The 19796-nt window shown below is 36.0% G+C and overlaps 1 protein-coding gene across 1 annotated transcript in view; it reads right to left on the bottom strand.

Moving 5' to 3' along the window:
• The window catches only part of LOC132362731 (ELKS/Rab6-interacting/CAST family member 1-like), a 177451-nt gene that overhangs the window by 144279 nt on the left and 13376 nt on the right, over window positions 1-19796 (bottom strand). The window contains 1 exon segment of the mRNA XM_059917707.1: window positions 6050-6466. Coding sequence (XP_059773690.1) covers window positions 6050-6463 — 414 coding nt within the window. The 5' untranslated portion in view covers window positions 6464-6466.

Here is a 19796-nt window from a genome sequence, read left to right on the forward strand (position 1 = left end):
CCAGCACCACTTACTGAAGAGGCTGTCTTTTCTCCACTGTATATTCTTGCCTCCTTTATCAAAGATAAGGTGACCATATGTGCGTGGGTTTCTCTCTGGGCTTTCTATCCTGTTCCATTGATCTATATCTCTGTTTTTGTGCCAGTACCATACTGTCTTGATTACTGTAGCTTTGTAGTATTGTCTGAAGTCAGGGAGCCTGATTCCTCCAGCTCCGTTTTCCGTTCTCAAGATTGCTTTGGCTATTCGGGGTCTTTTGTGTTTCCATACAAATTGTGAAATTTTTTGTTCTAGTTCTGTGAAAAATGCCAGTGGTAGTTTGATAGGGATTGCATTGAATCTGTAGATTAAGAGTAGGGCTTTTAAACCTCAAACACTGCTGCAAATCTTAACATGAGAGCAGTTGCACTAAACAAGTTTGTTGACTAAAATATTATAGAGACCAAAATTAACATACGTGTAAATGTTTTAAAACAAATTAGTATTTTAATTTTTTTTTTTTTTGGGGGGCCATGTTGTGCATCATGCGGATCTTAGTTCCCCGACCAGGAATCGAACCCGTGGCCCCTGCAGTGGAAGCGCGGAATCCTAACGACTGGACCGCCAGGGAATTCCCAACAAATTAGTATTTTATTCATCACAATAGGATCTACATTTCAAAAAAACAGGAGCACATATAGAACTGAAATATTTATTCAGCCTATAGACAATGCTTGGTATGCATATGGATAGCCAATTCAAAAATTCCATAGCCAATTCAGGTATGTTCTGCCAACAGACTGAGAACCAAACTTTGGTGTATCACGGAATCACCTGTAAAGCCTGTTAAAACTCCATATGCCTGGCCCCAGGCACTAACCACGTCTTGACTGTAGTTCAGTATGTGTCCAATAGGTGTCTTCACGCTTCTATCCATCAAAGGAAAGGCACTCCAGTAAACAATACAAAATCTAACAATAAGTCACGTAACAATGTAATTTCAGTACAAACAGAAAATATAATGCTTAATTTAATTTTTGTTTTTCTTCTTTGGCTTTTATTTGGGGGAATTATTTACCTGCTATCTCCAGAATCATGTTCATAAACAAAATGGAAAACTAATCACAAATGTTCCTGGATATGAATGCCATTTTAATGTTACTGTATTTCATCAAATCTAAGATGCCACTGATTGTAAGGTAAACCACTGTTTAATGTGCTGGAAAGAAAAGAAGGAAATGCCTCCAAATAAACCATGACCCAAGCTTCTATCATTCAGAATTTTTATTTTATACTGATTGCAAGACCCTTTTTTACTTATTTAACCATAAAGTTTAATCATATATCATTTTGAACTGTTTTATAACTTTCTCCATACCAATAACTGTTTCAATGCTGGTTCACAGCATAATATTACTGAAGACATACTGAACAACAGCTAAAGTTAACATGAGAAATAGCAACAATACTCACAACATTGACTAAAATGAGCAGCTGTTAACTGTTTGTGAGTACACAGGCAAACAAATCAAGCAGGACTGTGGCCTTGCTGACAGAGATTTTAAGATGCCATCAAGGATAAGACTTATTAACTCAATTTCATACTGTTGAGATGGGGAAAACTATGAGTCTTGGAACTGATGAAAACCCGCTTTTTAAAAAGATGGACAATAACCCAATAATAAGAAAACCTATGGATATCCCAGTGTTGCCAGCTCTCAATTCTTTCTGCCTTTCTTGACACACTAGTGATATAATGCACAATAGCCATTTCAAGTCACCACTCACCCAACCTAGAGTTGTTAAGTTCTTTATTAGACTTCCTTGCTCACTCGTAATTCTCCCTCCCCCATTTATTCTCAACACAGCCAGAGTAGATTTTAAAAGCTAAACTAGATCACTCCCTTGATTAAACATTGGTGCAGTTTTCTCTTGCACTTTGAATAAAATTGTTGCATTACCTGCAGGGATCCTGAAGCCAAGTGCTTTGTCTCCTAGAGGGCATGGATTTTTGTTTTGCTCACTGCTACTATATTTCCTTGTGCTCTGCACATGGGTTAGTGCCCAATAAATATCTGATGAATGCAATGAATGACTCTGGCCCTGGCTACCTCTTCAACCTCTCATCTCATGCCTGTTTTCCCCTTAGACAATATGCTTTTGTCCTCTAGTCTCCTTGCTGTCTCCTGAAAACTTCTCATCCGGCCTTTGAAACTGTTAACCTTCTTCATGAAATGATTTTACCCAAATGCTCAGCAAGACTCTTTCAACTTTCTTCAGATCTCCCTTAAAGGGCACCTCCTCAAAGATGCTTACTTACCCTGTTTATCCCCTCTCCCAACATAATTAGACTCAACTAATTTATTTCCTCTCATAATTATGTTTATTGTCTCTCACCAGATTTTTAAGTTCTAGGAGGGCACAGACCATGTGTTCTGACATGAAAAATGTATACCCAGCGTGTATCCCAGGGGTCACATACATTCTAGAAGCTCAATGGATGTTTGTTGAGTAATGAGCAAAGAAAGGCTGTGCCAAGTGCCTCTAGCACCTTGTCACTCTGGAAACGAAACAGTCAAGCCACATGTTACAAAGCTTTACTCCAAATTACCATTTTAGCTTCTGTTACCTGTATTTTCTAACATACACAAATTTAATTGTTTAAGCCTCTTGCTATGGCAATAAAAGATTCTTTCCTGTCTCAAGATTGTATTAAAACCTTTCTCTTACATTCTCTTCTAGTGTTGTTATTTTTTAACAAGTAGCTATTTCATCTAGAACTTAATTTGATGTAACTATGTACTGTTTTCCAAATAGATGGCGATTATTCCCAAACATGTATCATATGCTTAAAACTATATTATTTCTGGGTTCTATTCTGTCTCATCAATCTAGCTATCTATTACTGTGCCAGTACCACAGATTTTAATATCACTGGGTTTGAAACACATATATCATGAGCTGCTTAAACAAGTGTTCCCGCACTGTTCTTCTTGCAAAGAAACTGCAACATCATTTGGGCACGTGTCAAGAATATTCCTATTGGGATTACACTAAATTCACAGAGTTGGGGGAAAGCAGCATCTTTATATTAATGTTCCCATCTACATTGTAATGAAAATTTAGCCCTATCCTTTCCATTACCGTTACTGATATTATTTATTCCATTTTCCTTATCTAACAGCACTGCCTAACACTTCCAGAATAATGTAAATACTGATGAACAGTATCTTTGCCTCTCCCTAACTTTAATGGATGCGTCTTAGTATATGTCAGAGTAAGCGCAATTCTGGCTACTAGTTTAAAATATGTTTATAATACACATTTACTGAGTTGTTTTATTTAAATCATGCTATAAAGGTATCATTCCATTCTTATTTTTAGTTCATTTGGTTTAGTTTTCAAAGTGTCTAACATTTTATCTAATGTCTTTGAGATAGCTATCAAACACTATGAGGTTATCTTTTCCTTTCACCTATTACAAATTATAACTGTGAATGACATATTGAGCCATTCTGGATTCCTAGAATAAACTCCTTTTGGTCAGAATATTATCCTTTTATCATAATGCTGATTTTATCTGCCAATATCTTATTTATAACTTCTATACCTAAACTCATAAGCAAAACTGGTTTGGGGTTTTAGTTTGTTTTCTAACCTTCGTTAGGTTTTAGTATCCAGTGGTCACACTGGAGAAAAAAGAATTGGAAAAGCTATCCTTCTTTCTGTAAGCTCCAGGCTTAAACTTCTTTCCCTACATTTCAACTTATTCAACCAACATTTCTTGAGTACCCACTGTGCATTTGTTAAGACACTGACAAGATAAAATTTCATATATATATATATACACATCCTTGGTGCAAAAAATTAAGTGAACAATGAAGAAACACACATGGAAGTATACTATAATATTACTGGCTCATCTACATATATGTATAGAGCTGCACAAGGAAGACTTCACAGAAGAACTGCAATTTGTGCTAAGTCTTGAAGGCAAGTAGGAGACAAAGAAAGGAGAACCAGCATTCTAAACATATGTTCATGAAGCAATCACTTCTACTTGCTCTTAAATAATTTTAATCCATAGGACTGTGTTTCCTGTAAGATGACGCTACATTACTAATGGCAACTGGAATTGTGTATTGATATAACTAACAAGGCCTATATTTCTTTCCACATTATGTTCAGAAGTGGGACTTCATATTTGTAGAGCTTGTTACTTCAAAATTAGTCTTAAATTCATGTTTTTTCCTACTACTTGTTCAAATTCACCATATTGCTGGTTGTTCTCTGCCAGAATAACACTGTGGCTTTCCATAATCCTTAACTATTCACTTTTTAGTAACTCCAAAACTCAAAAATAAATGGGCACAGGTTGAAATATTCAGAACAGAAGGAGTAAAAACGTAACATTCAAAGTTCATCACGATGCTGGTAGGGTTTTCATGCTGCATGCTATCTGAGATGATTACACCTTCTCTTACAATGTTCTATGGCCAGGCTCCAGGTTACCTCATTAAAATATAAACTCTTGAAAGTAAAATGAAAGAAACTCAGGATGGTGCCTACAACACAGTAGTTGATAGAAAATTTTCTAAAACAATACAGTCCAGTAATTTGAAGATTGTAACGCACATAGCTGCAGATTAACCGTAAAAATACAGTATATGCTTCTGGGAGGATAAACTGGTCCAATCACTCTGGGAGACAAGACTGATATTCAGAGTTTTGAAAACGTACACACCCTGAGCAAATTCATTTCTGGAAATTTACGCTAAAGAAAAAAATTAATGTACAGGGATATATGGTTAGGGATATTCAGTGCAGCACAGTTTTATAATAATGAAAAATTAACAGTAGTCTAAATTTTCAACAGTAAGAAATATAAATAAATGCAACAGAACATTATAAATTCAACTGAAATTACAAAACTCTACATGTACTGACAAAGAAAGATGTTCAAGACAAATTATTAAGAAAAGCGGGTAACATTACCCGCATCATGCATTATGCATCGCTGCACTACCTAATACAGTAGCCACTACCTACACAGAGATACTTAAATTTAAATTTGATTAATTAAATTTAATTTTAAATTAGTTATATTTAAATGAAATTTAAATTTCAGTTCCTCAGTCACACTAACCACATTTCAACTGCTCAACAGTCACATGCAGCCAGTGGCTACCATATTGCAGAGAGCAGATACAGACCGTCGCCATCATCAGGGGAAGTCGCTGTTTTCCTGCTTTTAACCGCCTTCCTCACCCTTCATTTAAAAAGGGATTATTCAGACTGGCACTAAAATAGTTCTGAGATTTTTTTTCCCCCTATCCAAATGTGAAAATTATCTGAAGACTCTGACCTCATATAGAGAAGTAGAGCTGTCATTTTTTTTTTAATTCAATGTAAGATGAATTCTTCACTTAAGCTTTCTTAAAATGAAGCATTACATAGAAAAGTGAAAAATTATCAGTAGACACAGTGGTCAGCTAAAGTCTGAGTTTCCTCTCTAAAAATAAGTGACAGCATACCTCTGTGTCATTCCCTCTAGCTGTGCCTCCAGGGCAGCAAATAATTTTTATCACGGATCTTTTACAGCAAGGCAACAGTTTCCATGGAAACCACAGGGCAAACATCCATTACTGCTGCCTAGGACTTTATAAGCACACCGAAACTGAGGGAATCGCTTACTTTCAATTATTAATATTTTAAAATTGAGCAGTAGTTAGCTACTTTAATTCTGGTTTTGTTGTGTGTGTCTCTATGAACAAATCAATAGATGAGGAACAAATCAAGAAAATTCTGTGCCCCTCTAGCAACAAAATGAGTCTACAGAAATCAGGAGGGGGGAAAAAAAAACCCAGAAAGGTATTAAACCAGTATACATGCCAGCCAATGTCATCTCATACAAGACAGCAAATCAGAACAGAAATCAGTGCAGAACTTAGGTAAGAAAGAAGAAATTCCCTTGCACTAGCTCAGGAGAGCATATAAATTTATCTAGGTCAAAATGCTGACTAATCAGGAAAAAAAGACAGTCATAACAACTGAGAAAGTGGCCACTCACCTCTCTCAACAGAGCGTTCTCTTTTTCCTTCTGCTCCAAAAGGCTTTCGAGGTGGTGGACATGCATCTCTGCCTCTGCCAGTCTCCTTGTTCTCTCATGGTCCTCCTCAGTAGCCTTAGCAGAAAGCCCCTTGCTCTGCAACATCTCCAGAAGCTTCTTGATGGATTCGTCCCGAGCGTTCAGGGTTTGCTTCTGAGTCTCAATCCGCAGCTCCATCTCCTCCAGAGTCTTTCGAAGGAGGAACAGCTCCTTGGCCTGCCGCTCATGCTCAGTGTGCAGCCTCTGAAAGTTCTCCTCCGTCAGCTCTGCCACGCAAGGCTCACCAGTCCTACTGTTACTATCCTGTTGAAACAGCTGGTTTAGGTCCCTCTGGATCCGCAATTCATCCTGGAGAGCCTGGACTGTCATTTGCATGTGCTGGTATAAAGACAAAAAAGAAAACCCAAATGAGCTTTCCTCCTCAAGTAGCAGAAACAAAGCAGACTACGGGCAATGAGAAAGCAGCTACCACAGCTCTCAGAACCCTGCATTTAGCAAATGAGGATTCACATTATTCTGTTTTACACTGTCTTTAAAACTGATTGAGATAATCTGTACAATGTCAGTAATTTAATTTGTGTTTATTACCAACAGGAAACAAGGTCAGTCTGGCAGCTCCTCACTTTGCTTGACTAAATAAAGACACTGTTCAAGATTAACAGAAGGTATTACACGGAACTGAAGGTGAGGAGTGGGGAAAGGCAGGGGAAACCTATAGGAATACGGACACATCATACAAAAAATTTCACCAAAAAACACAAAGGATGGCAAAATACAAAATGACTTTTAAGTGCTTTACAATTAAGTTAGCACATTAAATAATAAACATATGAGTGCATGCCAGAATGTGCTTAGCACTCCTTACGTGTTAATTTATTTAATCCTCACTATAACACATGTACTATTTTTTTTTCCATTTCTTTTTTTTTTTTAAACATCTTTATTGAAGTATAATTGCTTCACAATGGTGTGTTAGTTTCTGCTTTATAACAAAGTGAATCAGCTACACATATACACAAGTTCCCATATCTCCTCCCTCCCGCATCTCCCTCCCTCCCACCCTCCCCATCCCACCCCCCCAGGCAGTCACATAGCCCCAAGCTGATCTCCCTGTGCTACGTGGCTGCTTCCCACCAGCTATCTATTTTACATTTGGTAGTGTATATATGTCCATGACACTCTTTCACCCTGTCACATCTCACCCCTACTATTATTTGAATTTTATTGATGATGACACCAGGCATACAGAGACTTAAATAACTCACCCCAAGATCACACAGTAAGTAATAGAGCTGGCATTCGAATTAAAGCAATTCTCGCAGCCCACTGAAGCTAGTACCCAAAGGTAATTAGATAACTTGAAGCTTTAAAAACAAAAAACAAAACACAAAAAACTGAGGCTGTGTGAGCTATTTATACAGAAAAAGATAACAATATAAGTGAGTAATTTGAGTAATTAAATGAAAATGTTAGTGCAGATAAGCTAGTAAAATGTTTCAGAGGGTATATCTTTAGCCTGTATCCCTAACGAAGGTATATGAACCTTTAATCTGAATGGATAAATTCTAGAACATTATACAAAGAACCTAAAAGGAAGTTACATCAAGAATCATGTTTTTAGAAATGAAGAAGCAACAATAGAAAATCACCCTGTGTATTCAAGGTATTCAAGGTCTGGCAGTGTGCCACAGTGGAAGGAAACTAACCCACAATCAGAAGACAGGAGTTTTAGTTCCAGCTCTCACACTAAAGAGCAACCTAATTTGGAACACATTGCCATCTTTCTGGGTTTCAGATTCCTCATATTTAAAGTGAGGATATAAATGCCTGCACCATTTTTTCGCAGAGCTAATAATATCATTGAAATCTTTGTGGCATGTATGTTAAAACGTACATTGTTTAAAATTTTTGGCAAACTGCAAAACAGCAGTAAATATCTCAAGGAAACGATCTGGCAAGTGTACAAAGATGCTCACTGTTGTTTACACCAGCGACAAAATTAGAAACAACCTAAATGGATATTAATAGGTGATGAGTTAAGTAAAGGAGAAATGTCCACCCAGTTTAATACTATGCATCAATTTTTTAAAATGTAGATTTATAGTTACTGATAAAAACTACAGTTACAACATATTAAGAGTAAAAAAGCAGATATATAATAGCAAGTATAGGATGATCGCGATTCTAATTTTTAAAAAGTATAAACATGCAGAGAAAAGTCTAAAAGGATGCAAACAATTACCAGTGTCTGGGTATGGGTAGATTTTACATTTTTCTTCATACTTTTTTGTACTATCTAAATCCCCTACAGTAAGCAAGTAATCAATAAAACGGGGCATTTTTACCTTTAAAAATAAGAGAAAAGACTTCAGAGATGCCTGCTTGGCTGTGTTCAATTTGCTACCACTTTGGTTAAAAGGGAGGGAACAATAAATATTTACTATTTACTATAAATAAAAAATATCATAAGAAATAAAAATACTTCTGTAATGTTACACAAGAAATAATTAATGGTTATTTGGGGGAACGGAGGAAGGCAAGAAGGGAAGAAGGGAGGAACGAACTGGAATCACTGGGGGACAACATGTAAGAAAACTTTATTCTATTCCGCATAAAAATTTTTTTAACTGAAGTGTAACTGACATTGAAAATTTTTTAATAATAGCTTTATTGAGACATAATTCACACATACCATAAAGTTCACCGGTTTAAACTGTGTAAGTCAGCAGTTTTCAGCATATTAAAAGTTATACATTGATCACTACTATCTAATTCTAGAACACTGCCATCACCCCTTAAGAGAAAACCCATATACATCTGCAGTCACTTCCCAGCCACTTCCCATCTTTCTCTCCTCCTAACCCTCCTCTTGAATTTGAACTAAATGTATGTACTACCCACCCAAAAATTAAATTAAAAAAAATGCCTAATGATATTTTTCAGCCTCAAAAAGGAAGGAAATGCTGACACACGCTGCAACATGGATGGACACTATGCCAAATGAAATAAGCCCGTCACAAAAGACAAATATTACACGAGTCCACTTACATGAGGTCCCTAGAGCAGTCTACCTCACAGAGACAGGAAGCACAAGAGTGGTTGCTAGGGGCTGGGGAGACGGGAGCCGGGAGACAGGGAGTGACTGTTTGATGGGTGCAGAGATTCAGTCTTACAGGATGAAGAGTTGTGGAGATGGATGGTGGTGATGGCTGCACAACAGTATGAATGTACCTTATGAACTGTACACCTGAAAATTGGTTAAGATGGTAAATTTAACATGGTGAATGTAAGCTGTATTTTACAACGATTTTAAACACTGGGGAAAAAATATGCCTGCCATAGAATTCCAACGTGTTGATATTAAATAATTTACTTATAACTATTGATAAATATTTAGTTTGGTTCTCATTTTCCACTATTATAACAGGCACCTTCACATGTGTATCTCTGCACATTTATCCAAATTTTTCCTGGAGATAAATTCTGAAAGGTGGAATTCCTGGATCAGAGGGTATGCAGTTATGATTTTAATACACACAACAAATGATCTCTAAAAGGGTCTGTACAGATTTAAACTTCCACCAAACGATGTCTGAGCACTTTCCTATACCTTTGACAACTGGGTATTTTCTTTCTTCTCTTTCTTTTTTGGGCTTTTCTTTGATTACAAGTAAGACTGAATATCTATTCACATATCTACAGGCGCTTTGTATTCCTTCCTTTGTGACTCATCTGTTCTTGTTCTTTGCTCATTTTGTTTTGGGGACATTTAACCTTTCTCCTAATCCACTTTAAGATCTTTTTATATTTGGAAAACAACCTTTTGCCTGCTGTGCATGTTACAAATATATTTCCAAATCTGTCATTTTTCTTTTAACATAGTTTATGGCAACTTAAATACAGAATTTTTTTAGTGCAAAGATAAGAACCTCTTCTTTTACAGTTTCTGGTTTTGGTATTATGCTTAGCAAGTAGTGAACTTTCAATTATGGCAGTCTTCAAACTCTCGAAAAGCACTGGCTTTTTCTTACGAAAAATAAATTTACAATAAAATTATCAGGTATTTGAATTCATGAATATGATTCTTTAAATAAATTTAACTACCCGCATCATGCTGTAAAGATTCTCAACAGTTGTTGGAGTTCAAAATCCTTCATAAAAAGATGTGTCAAAATGCTAATTCTCTGAAGCCTATAATCAACCTCCAGTTTCATTCTTTACCTTTGGAAGTCAAAAAATCCAAATAAATTCTGAGCAAGTTTATCCCACAGGGAAATATCAGAAGTTAAATTCAACAATGAAACTGATTTCTAGGTACAAATGTCCCTCCTTTTCTGGACACTCATCACCAAATTCATTCAAATCAGGAGAAACAGATGTTGACGACAGCTAACAGTCTCACATACACTTTAGCACTTGTGATTATACTAGTATGGCAAGCACTGTTTTGGTGAAGAAAGAAAATACAACGACTAATGTGCCCTGCTTCTTCAGCTCTGCTTGCACCCATTTTACTAGAATACAGAATTAAAATGATGCTCTGACTGGTAGCCGAGAAGGCTACACAGCAATTTTCTCCATTGAAATGGGAATCAGCACCCCTTCTTTAGGCTACATTCAAGCTAGATTCACTTTACTAAAATTCCTGCCAACTCCCCTGGGAGAAGAAAGAAGCAGCAGGCAATAAGCCAGGCTGCTCTTTCTCTAGCACATTCATACTGAAGATAAAGGGAGCATATCTGCACATATCACAGACATTTACCATGACCGACCAAAAACACATGCTGAATTTAGCAGGACAATCTCAGTTGTCAGATATTAGGAAAATTTCTATTTGGGAATTCTGCTCATGACACTCTCCAAAATGATCTCACACTTCTCACATGCCAAATTGTACACCAACACTCACTAGTCTACTTCTGCTCACTCTAACACTCAGCTTGAGCTGGAAGACTGGAAAAATAACTGCTTAAAATTTAGTCCAAGGATTGTACTAAAATTACACCAAGCTGTATCTCAATGAAATGGTAGGATGTTGTGAACAACAGTAATGAAAATTCTTAAATCTCTGATAGGGTTTATGATCATTTTTTAGAAAAATACACCTCAAAAACAACAAAACATCACAACAATGCTTCATATATTTTAGACAAATATCAGAAGCTCTTCTGAGGCAAAACTTCCATTAGTTTCTCTGAACAAGAGAACGCTTTGATCCAGTTTATCCTGATTTCTAAAATGACAGAACCAAGGAGTCTAGAGCTATTTTTAGTTACAGAAAAAGAATATTATGGATACATGAAAACGGTCATCATCACAAACATTATACTGTATCCCAGAGAGTTCAATGCACTATTTGTCAAGATAACCATTAGAAAAAATACCAGTACTGCATCCTATTATGTTAAATTAAGAACGATTTTTTTTCTGAAACATGTAAATACATACATTGAGGAAACTTTATCAATGCAAGATGCAAAAGAGTTTATAGTAATTCTTACTGACATCACCCAAGTCGATCCTCAGGCTCTGTGATGTTCTGATCTGTGCTGTACCGTATGTGTCCCTAAGAAGAGCACTTACCAGCCCAATCTGCAATTTATTTCTTTGTATCTGTCTTCAAGAAAAACTTTCTAGAACTTGGGACTTTCATCTTGTTACTCTAGGGCACGGCACAGTGTTTGGTATAGTAAGTGCTCAATAAATTTTTGATGAAAGATTGACAAAAACAAATTTTCACGCATTATTTTGAAAGTAAATGGCTACTGGATAGTAGATGCAAATCAAGTCCCTGGAAAATTATATCTTTCCCCTATAACAGAGAGAATTACTCTTATTCTGTAACAATTAGTTCCTTACCAGCTAACACACAAAAAATTCTATCTCAAATACAAACTGGCCAAAATACTAAATGCAATCCTAATTTTTAAAAAAATGTTAATTATACACTCTGGATTTATTTGTGTTTGATCTGAAGTGAAGAGAAGCATTTTCAAATAATTAACTGTCAACAAGAATCTTTTATACTTTTAATACTATACAACATACCCCAAAAGTGTAGGATAGAGTTCTTATCCAAAAACAGAGCTTACAAAGTGGTAAAACTTAATAGCTATATATACACACTCACACACCAGCACTATACCTTATTATAAATTTTAAATTAAGACTATTCAAGAACGAGAAATGGGACACATAAAAGCACTTATTATATATGCAACATACTCGAATGAAGTTCAGATTCTATAAGATCACTATGATTTGGATTCATGAATCTTTAATAGGAAAAGAAAGTATTCTAATTTCTATCATTTTAGAAGAAACTCAAAGTTTTTTAATGAGTCTGAACCTCCAAGACTGAGACAAAGCAAGAGCCTCTAGGTAGTTCATTTCGTCTGATCATTAGTCTAGTATTCTTTCCGTTGATTCTTTCAGTTGCTGACAAGGATTTATTTTCTGTGCAGCAAAGCACACTGTAAACTCTCAAATATTAAACCAAAACCAAGTTCTCAGACTGATCTAAATAAACACCAGCAAGAGACATACTACAATGCGAGAAACAACCATACCAGAATTCAAATGGATAGATTAAGTTGTTTAAATGAATGCTACTTTGAGCTTATTCTCCTCTAAAAAAGATGTCAGAGTCAAGAAAATGAACAAGCAATTATTCCAGATTCCTAGCAGCTACTCTCTGCTACTGAATCCAGGAGAGAAAAAAGAACATCTGCCTTTATGCCAGCATAACCCAGAGGAGAAATTAAAGAATAAACAAAAATACTATCAAAATGGGGAAGTACCGAGGTCATAATACATTCTATTATTGTGTGCTCATCAAGACAACAACTCAAGTGACAATAAACTGATTTTAGTACAAGTTCTAGAAATTCCAAATAGCTTTCAGTTACCCAAACTCCCATACCATTTACTTACCCCTTAACCTCTACTTAAAGAGTATATGTATATGTATAACTGATTCACTTCGTTATAAAGCAGAAAACTAACACACCATTGTAAAGCAATTACACTCCAATAAAGATGTTAAATAAATAAATAAATAAATAAAATAAATATAAATAAAGAATATCCTCTACCCGTTCCCTCACTTTCACTCCCAGCTAAATCCTACCTGTCCTTTCATCCTTAGATCAGGCATTACCTCCTCTAGAAAGCCTGTCTGACTCTCAAACTGAACAAAAGGCAGAACTAGAGAGGAAGGAATGGGTGGAGGAAGAAAAGTACAGAAAGAAGAAAAGATAATATCCCAAACCAGATATTACAGTAGTAAAAATATCATCCTAAGCAATGTCAGGATTGAAGACGTCATTCCATTAAAAAATAACATCAAAATAAAAATTTTTTTAACCTTAAAAGTAAAATCAACCAGCAGAGGGATCCTATAGTAACCATTTCCATAGTGTTTAACTTGAGAATGCTCAGTACTAACAAAGCAAAGGCAGAATTAAATACAAGGGACCATAAAGGTACTGTTCAGTCTAGCAGCATTTTAAGTATCAACCTCACTTCTTTCTTCATGCTCTACAACCCAAAAGTTTCAAGCACCTGCAACAGACGTCAATGAGGTTAACAAAATTCCCAGATTTAGTCCCTGAAATACTAGTATATAAATCAAGAAGAAGGGTGAAGAAAGAAGGGTAAAGAAAGAAAAGTGAAGCGATACCTATCAGCTGTGAACATGTTAAGAGCTAACCCTGGCAATGCTACAACTGGGAGTGGATTCAGCTGAATAAACACACACCGGAGGCAGCAGCTTGACTGTGAGGTGGCGGGGAGGGGGGGGGGGGGGAGGTCCCTGCTGGCATAAAGCTAACGGGCTAATGTCTGTGTCCCACAGAGCTATGTCAACACTGAAGTCACTGTGTGCCCAAAGCTTTCCAGAAGCTACAGAATTCCTTTTTCCTTTTTTTCCCCCCCTTTTCCTCCAGAGAAAGAGAAGAGGCAAGGAAGACTGATATTGAGGGAGAGTACAAAGAGATCATGACCTTACAATCTTACAGAAAAGCACTCCTGTACACTGCCATTGTTTAAGATGCTTTCACACACACTATCACTAAACTGTGTTAAACTGAAATGAAGCCCATCAAAATTATTTACATAAATAATTCTGTCTTGGGGAGAAAATAGCATAGAACATATACAAAGAACATCAGCTAACCAGAATAAACCAACCAAATTACTCACATTTTTTTTCAAGACTTACCTCTTTAATAATGGGCTTTCTTGTAAAAATCAAATCTACACTAGGCAACTGATAGACTACAACAGTCCACTGTTGTATTTTGTTCTAGAGATACTAAGACCAAGTGCAGTTAAGACAAGAGAAGGAAACCAAAGGTATAAGAATTAGAAAGCAAGAAAGTCATTATACAGAGATTGTAGGATGAAAACTCAGAAGAAATTACAGACAAAATATCTGTATAATTAAGAGTCCAGCAAGGGACTTCCCTGGTGGTCCAGTGGTTAAGAATCCACCTTCTAATGCAGAGGACGTGGGTTCTGCATCCCACATGCCACGGGGCAACTCAGCTCACGTGCCACAACTACAGAGCCCACCAGAGCCCACACGCTCTGGAGCCTGCGCACCGCAACGAAAGATCCTGCGTGCCGCAAGGAATATCCCGCGTGCAGCAACTAAGACCTGACGCAGCCAAAAATAAAACAAATAAATAATTAAATATTTAAAAAAAAAGAGTTTAGCAAGCCTGGCGCATATAAGATCAACATATAAAATTTAACTGCATTTCTCTACAAGGAACAAATCTTTAAAAAGTGTCATTAAAAAGAGAGAGAAAGAGAATCTTGATAAATAAAACCAAAGAAGCATCTGGGGATAAAATAACAATAAAAAGTCAAACTATTATGGAGAAAATCATAATTGTTTCAAAAGCAAAACACCAAGGTATAAATATTATTTTTTTTTGTATACAATTCCTTAATTTTTCCATGGCAACCATCAAATAAGGCATATCAAAGGCTCTTTTGCACATGCTTCTGTAAAAATGTTAAGTAGATAAAAGAAATCTTTAAAAATTAATAAAATTTTTTTGAAAATCAATTTAGGTAGTAAACAGACAATACAAAAGATTGCTTCATGTTTTAACAGCATGTTGAGAAGAAATAAAACCATATGGGATCTTCACGGGGTATTTAAAAGGAAAATACATTTGTTTTCTCGACTCTCACCAATTTTATCACATAAACTCCAATAAATACATGTGTTACCATTATTTTCATTCATCTCCTACATCCATATTTACTCATCGCGTTGTATTTTCAATTTGAATACTTAGGTCTATGACCACAAAATCTTTCACTTCACTTCAGCTGACTGCATACTTTTGGGGAAAGTTAAACATGCACTTACCCTATGACCCAGCGATTCCACTCCTAGATATTTCCGCAAGAGAAATAAAAACATGGCCACAAACACATCTGTATAAAAATGTTTACAACCGCTTTATTCATAAGAGCCAAAACTGGAAACAACCCCATCAACAGGAGAATGGATAAATTGATTCTGCAGTATCCATGCAATGAAAACTACTCAATATTAGGATGACTATGGATACATGCAACAACACGAATAAACTTTTAAAAAAATATATAGTACACTGAGCAAAAGAAGCCAAACACAACAGAGTACAGACTATATGGTTCCATGTATAGGAGGTTCTAGAGCAGGCAAAACTAATCTAAAGTGAAAGGAATTAGAACACTATCTATGTGTTCGGGGCAGGGAAAATACGGATTGGGAAGGAGCTCAAGGGAACCTTATGGGATGATGGAAATGTTCTATATCTTCGTAAGACTGCATTATACGACTACTGGCATTTGTCAAAACTCATGGAACTATGATACGGAAGATCCATGTATTTTGCTGTGTGTAAACTATACTCCAACAAAAAATAAATATATTAAAAGAGAAAAAAGTAACAGACATAGGTCAGAAAAGGGAAAAGTAAATAAATATTCAAGAAAATTTCTTAACAAGTAGGAATGACTTCACTTAAAAGAAAAAAGGATAATTTAGTTGATTTTAAGAACACTTCCAGTCCCAACATGTATTATGCTCTATCACCTAATTCAATTGTAACCCTGCATTCTTAAAAAGGTTAGAGAAGAAAGCAGAAGCTCGGGGCTACAGAGACTCATTCAAATATACAACAACGTATGGAAATCACCATCAACAATTTGCCTTATTTGTTTCAGATATCTCTCTCTCTCTCCCCCACCCCTCACTGTTGCTTATTTAAAATTCACAGAAGTGATGTCATGTGTTCTTGATTCTCTTTGCAAATTGCTCATGTTACTCAACATAATGTGTCTGAGAATGTAAACTGGTATAGCCACTATAGGAAACAGTAATGGAGGTTCCTCAAAAAATTAAAAATAGAACTGCCATTAGATCCAGCAATTCCACTTCTGAGTTTTTATCCAAAGAAAACAAAAATAACTAACTCGAAAAGATATCCGCATCCCCATGTTCACTGCAGCATTATTTATAATACCCAAGATATAGAAACAACCTAAGTGTCCATCAATGGATGAATGGATAAAGAAAATGTGGTGTGTATATCTATACACATATGTGTATAGATATACACAATGGGATATTATTCAGCCATAAAAAAAAATAAAATCTTACCATTTCGGAGGGGGGGGGTGGAACCACAAGCTCACAGGTAGAGAACAGATTGGTGGTTGCCAGGGGTGGGGGACAGGGAGTGGGTGAAATGGGTAAAGGGAGTCAAAAGGTACAAACTTCCAGTTATAAAAATAAATAAGTCCTGGGAATATAATGTACAGCATGGTGACTATAGTTAACAACACTGTATTACATATTTGAAAGTTGCTAAGAGAGTAGATCTTAAAAGTTCTCATCCCAAGAAAAAAAAGTTCTTTGTAACTATGTGTGGTCATGGATGTTAACCAGACCCACTGTGTTGATCATTTTGTAATGTATCCCAATAGCAAAATATTGAAACTAATATAATATGTCAACAATACTTCAATTTTTTAAAAACGTGTTTGAGATTTATCCACACTGATACACATAACTCTAGCTCATTCACTTTTATGAACTGTATAATACAGGTTTCACAATTCCTTATCCAAAATTCTAAAATCCAAAGAGCTTTAAAAAGACTTAAATTTTTCTCCAAGCTTAATGGAAAAACCTGACTCAACTGCTATGAGGCTATTTACCATTTATTTATCCAATTTAATATGAATATTCCTAAGTTTTGCTACAGATTTAATATGTTTGATGACTGGGTATTGTCCAGATCCCAATGGGAGTATTACACAATATACAGTTTATATACTGGATTACCTTTCAAAATCTGAAAAACATCTAAATTCCAACATACATGTGCCCTAAGTATTTTGGAGGAAGGGACTGTGTACTCATATTCCATTTTGTGAATAAATACCAACTTATCCACTCACCTACTTGAGGAACAGTTAGATGTTTTTCCACTTTTTTCACTGTTACGACAAGCACATGTACATCTACCTGTCTCCTTGTGCACATGTGCAAAAGTTTCTCTCAAGGAGACACACAGAAATGAAACTGCCAGGTAGTAGAGCGTGTCTTCAACCTTACTGGTCATTTAAATGTACCTTTTTCAATTTACTATAAACAAGATGCATGACACAGATGATAAAAGGGAGCAGATATCCAGCCTATAACTTTCATATCTACAGAACCATTAATCATATAACACTTTCCATTAATCATAAAACCACTTTCCTAGAAGGAAATTTTTGGTGGAAATGGATTGGGTTGTTACTTTAAAAAAAAAAGAAAAGCTAAATGATTGTGCATTCAATTCCATCCATAAGGAATAAAGACAGTGTTTTCAAAGAAAGTTATTACTTATGAAGCTACTTTTAATTAGCAGAGCCCAAGTATCGCTTAAGGTTTGAGAATTTTTTTTAAAAAGCAAAAATTCTATCCATAGGATCTTTTCTCTCTGAAAGAAGGAATGAGAGAAGAAACAGAAAAGATTGGAAAGAATCCTAATTTCTCTCCGCTCACCCTACTTCCTAAAATGGCATCTTTCCCTGAGAATCCCCACAAAATACAACTACTTTAATCTCAGTACCAAAATTTTGATGTCAAAGATTCCTATAAAAATGATCTTAGAGATAAGGACACTGAAAATCTGAAAGCAACAATAATCAACAGTTTCAAGAATTTCCTTTCTATCCCTTCCATATTTATTGGAAAATAAATAAATAAGCAGGCTTCTTTTTTCTCTCAGGTATTTGAGAAACAAAAAAGTAACACAGGGATACCTGATTCATTACTAATGTTTAAAATATTTTTAAACTAAACTTATGAATTGGGATAGATGCTTATATAATTCGTTTTTTCTGACAGCTTTTAAGAACACATTCTTTGATCCCCATATTATAAGGAAAATTGGCTTTTTAAATAAAGCTACTTGCTTAACCCAAGGTATCTAAACAAAAACAAGAAAACTTAAATGAGAGGTTCACAAAGGAACATTTGATGACGTTAGTGGACCTAAAATATGTCATATTTCTTATACAGACTTAAGCAAAAGAAAATATGAATCCCAACGTATAGACAAGTGCCACAAAAACACAAAACCTACAGGAACACAAGAACAGCACTTTATCCTAGGCGGAAAAACGAACCCCTAGCCTATTTCAATACCAGAAGAATGACAGATTCTGAGAGGGCTCCGGCTACCTTGGGAGTTCTCTCCATCAAGAACAAGAACTAGTAATTAACATGAAAGAGTCCATTTCAGACAATTCTGCCCACAAAGGAGGCAGCGCTGTTGAAAAATAAACTTAACCAAACATTGGAGAACAGAAAAAAAATACTGAAGTATAATCCCTCACTGATGGAAGAAAGATCTTTAGTTAGTAGCAGGCATTAAGCTCCCTGACAGAGATACCATGGCAGGTGGGTATAATAAACATGGTCTGTCTCCATATAAAGGTAGATAAGACAGATAACGGTGGATAAGAGAGTCATTAATCCCAACAGCAACAAAAATACACAATTATAACTGCAAACAGGGATAAAAGCTATAAATCCAAGGTAGTAAAAGATAAGAGAAGATTTGGGGGCTGGGTGAGATCTGAAGAATAAGTTAACTTCCATTAACTATTTAAAGACACAACACTTCTACTGTGAGGAGAAGACTACTTAGGTGAAGACCCTCAAGAAGGAGGGGGCACAGCACATTTGAGGGATTAAGGAGACTGAGCACCAAGGAAGTGTGACAAGAGTTTTGGACTTTAAGGGCAACAGGAAGCCCTGAAAAAGTTTTGAGCAGAGTACGATCATCTCTACCATCATCACTAACAGTGATGCCGGGCACCTACTACCACATTTAATTCTCAGAACAAGTACATGAGGTAAGAATTATATAACCATTTTACAGATGAGGAAACTAAGGTTTGGAAAGACTTAGCAGCCTGCCAAGCTCACATAACTAGTGAGTGGTGGAGCCAGGATTCAAACATCACATGGGCACTTTCAAAAGCTCAGACTGGCTGCAATGAGGCTGCATACCAGGGGGAAACAGAAAGACGGGAAAATTGGGAGACCGCTGCAATAATGTCAGCCAACAGCGACATGACCAAACTATGACAGTGGCTGTGGGGTGGGAAAATGGATGGCTTACAGAAATACTTCAGAGAAAAA

This window comes from Balaenoptera ricei, chromosome 3 (assembly GCF_028023285.1).
Source record: "Balaenoptera ricei isolate mBalRic1 chromosome 3, mBalRic1.hap2, whole genome shotgun sequence".
Classification (NCBI taxonomy): Eukaryota; Metazoa; Chordata; class Mammalia; order Artiodactyla; family Balaenopteridae; genus Balaenoptera; species Balaenoptera ricei.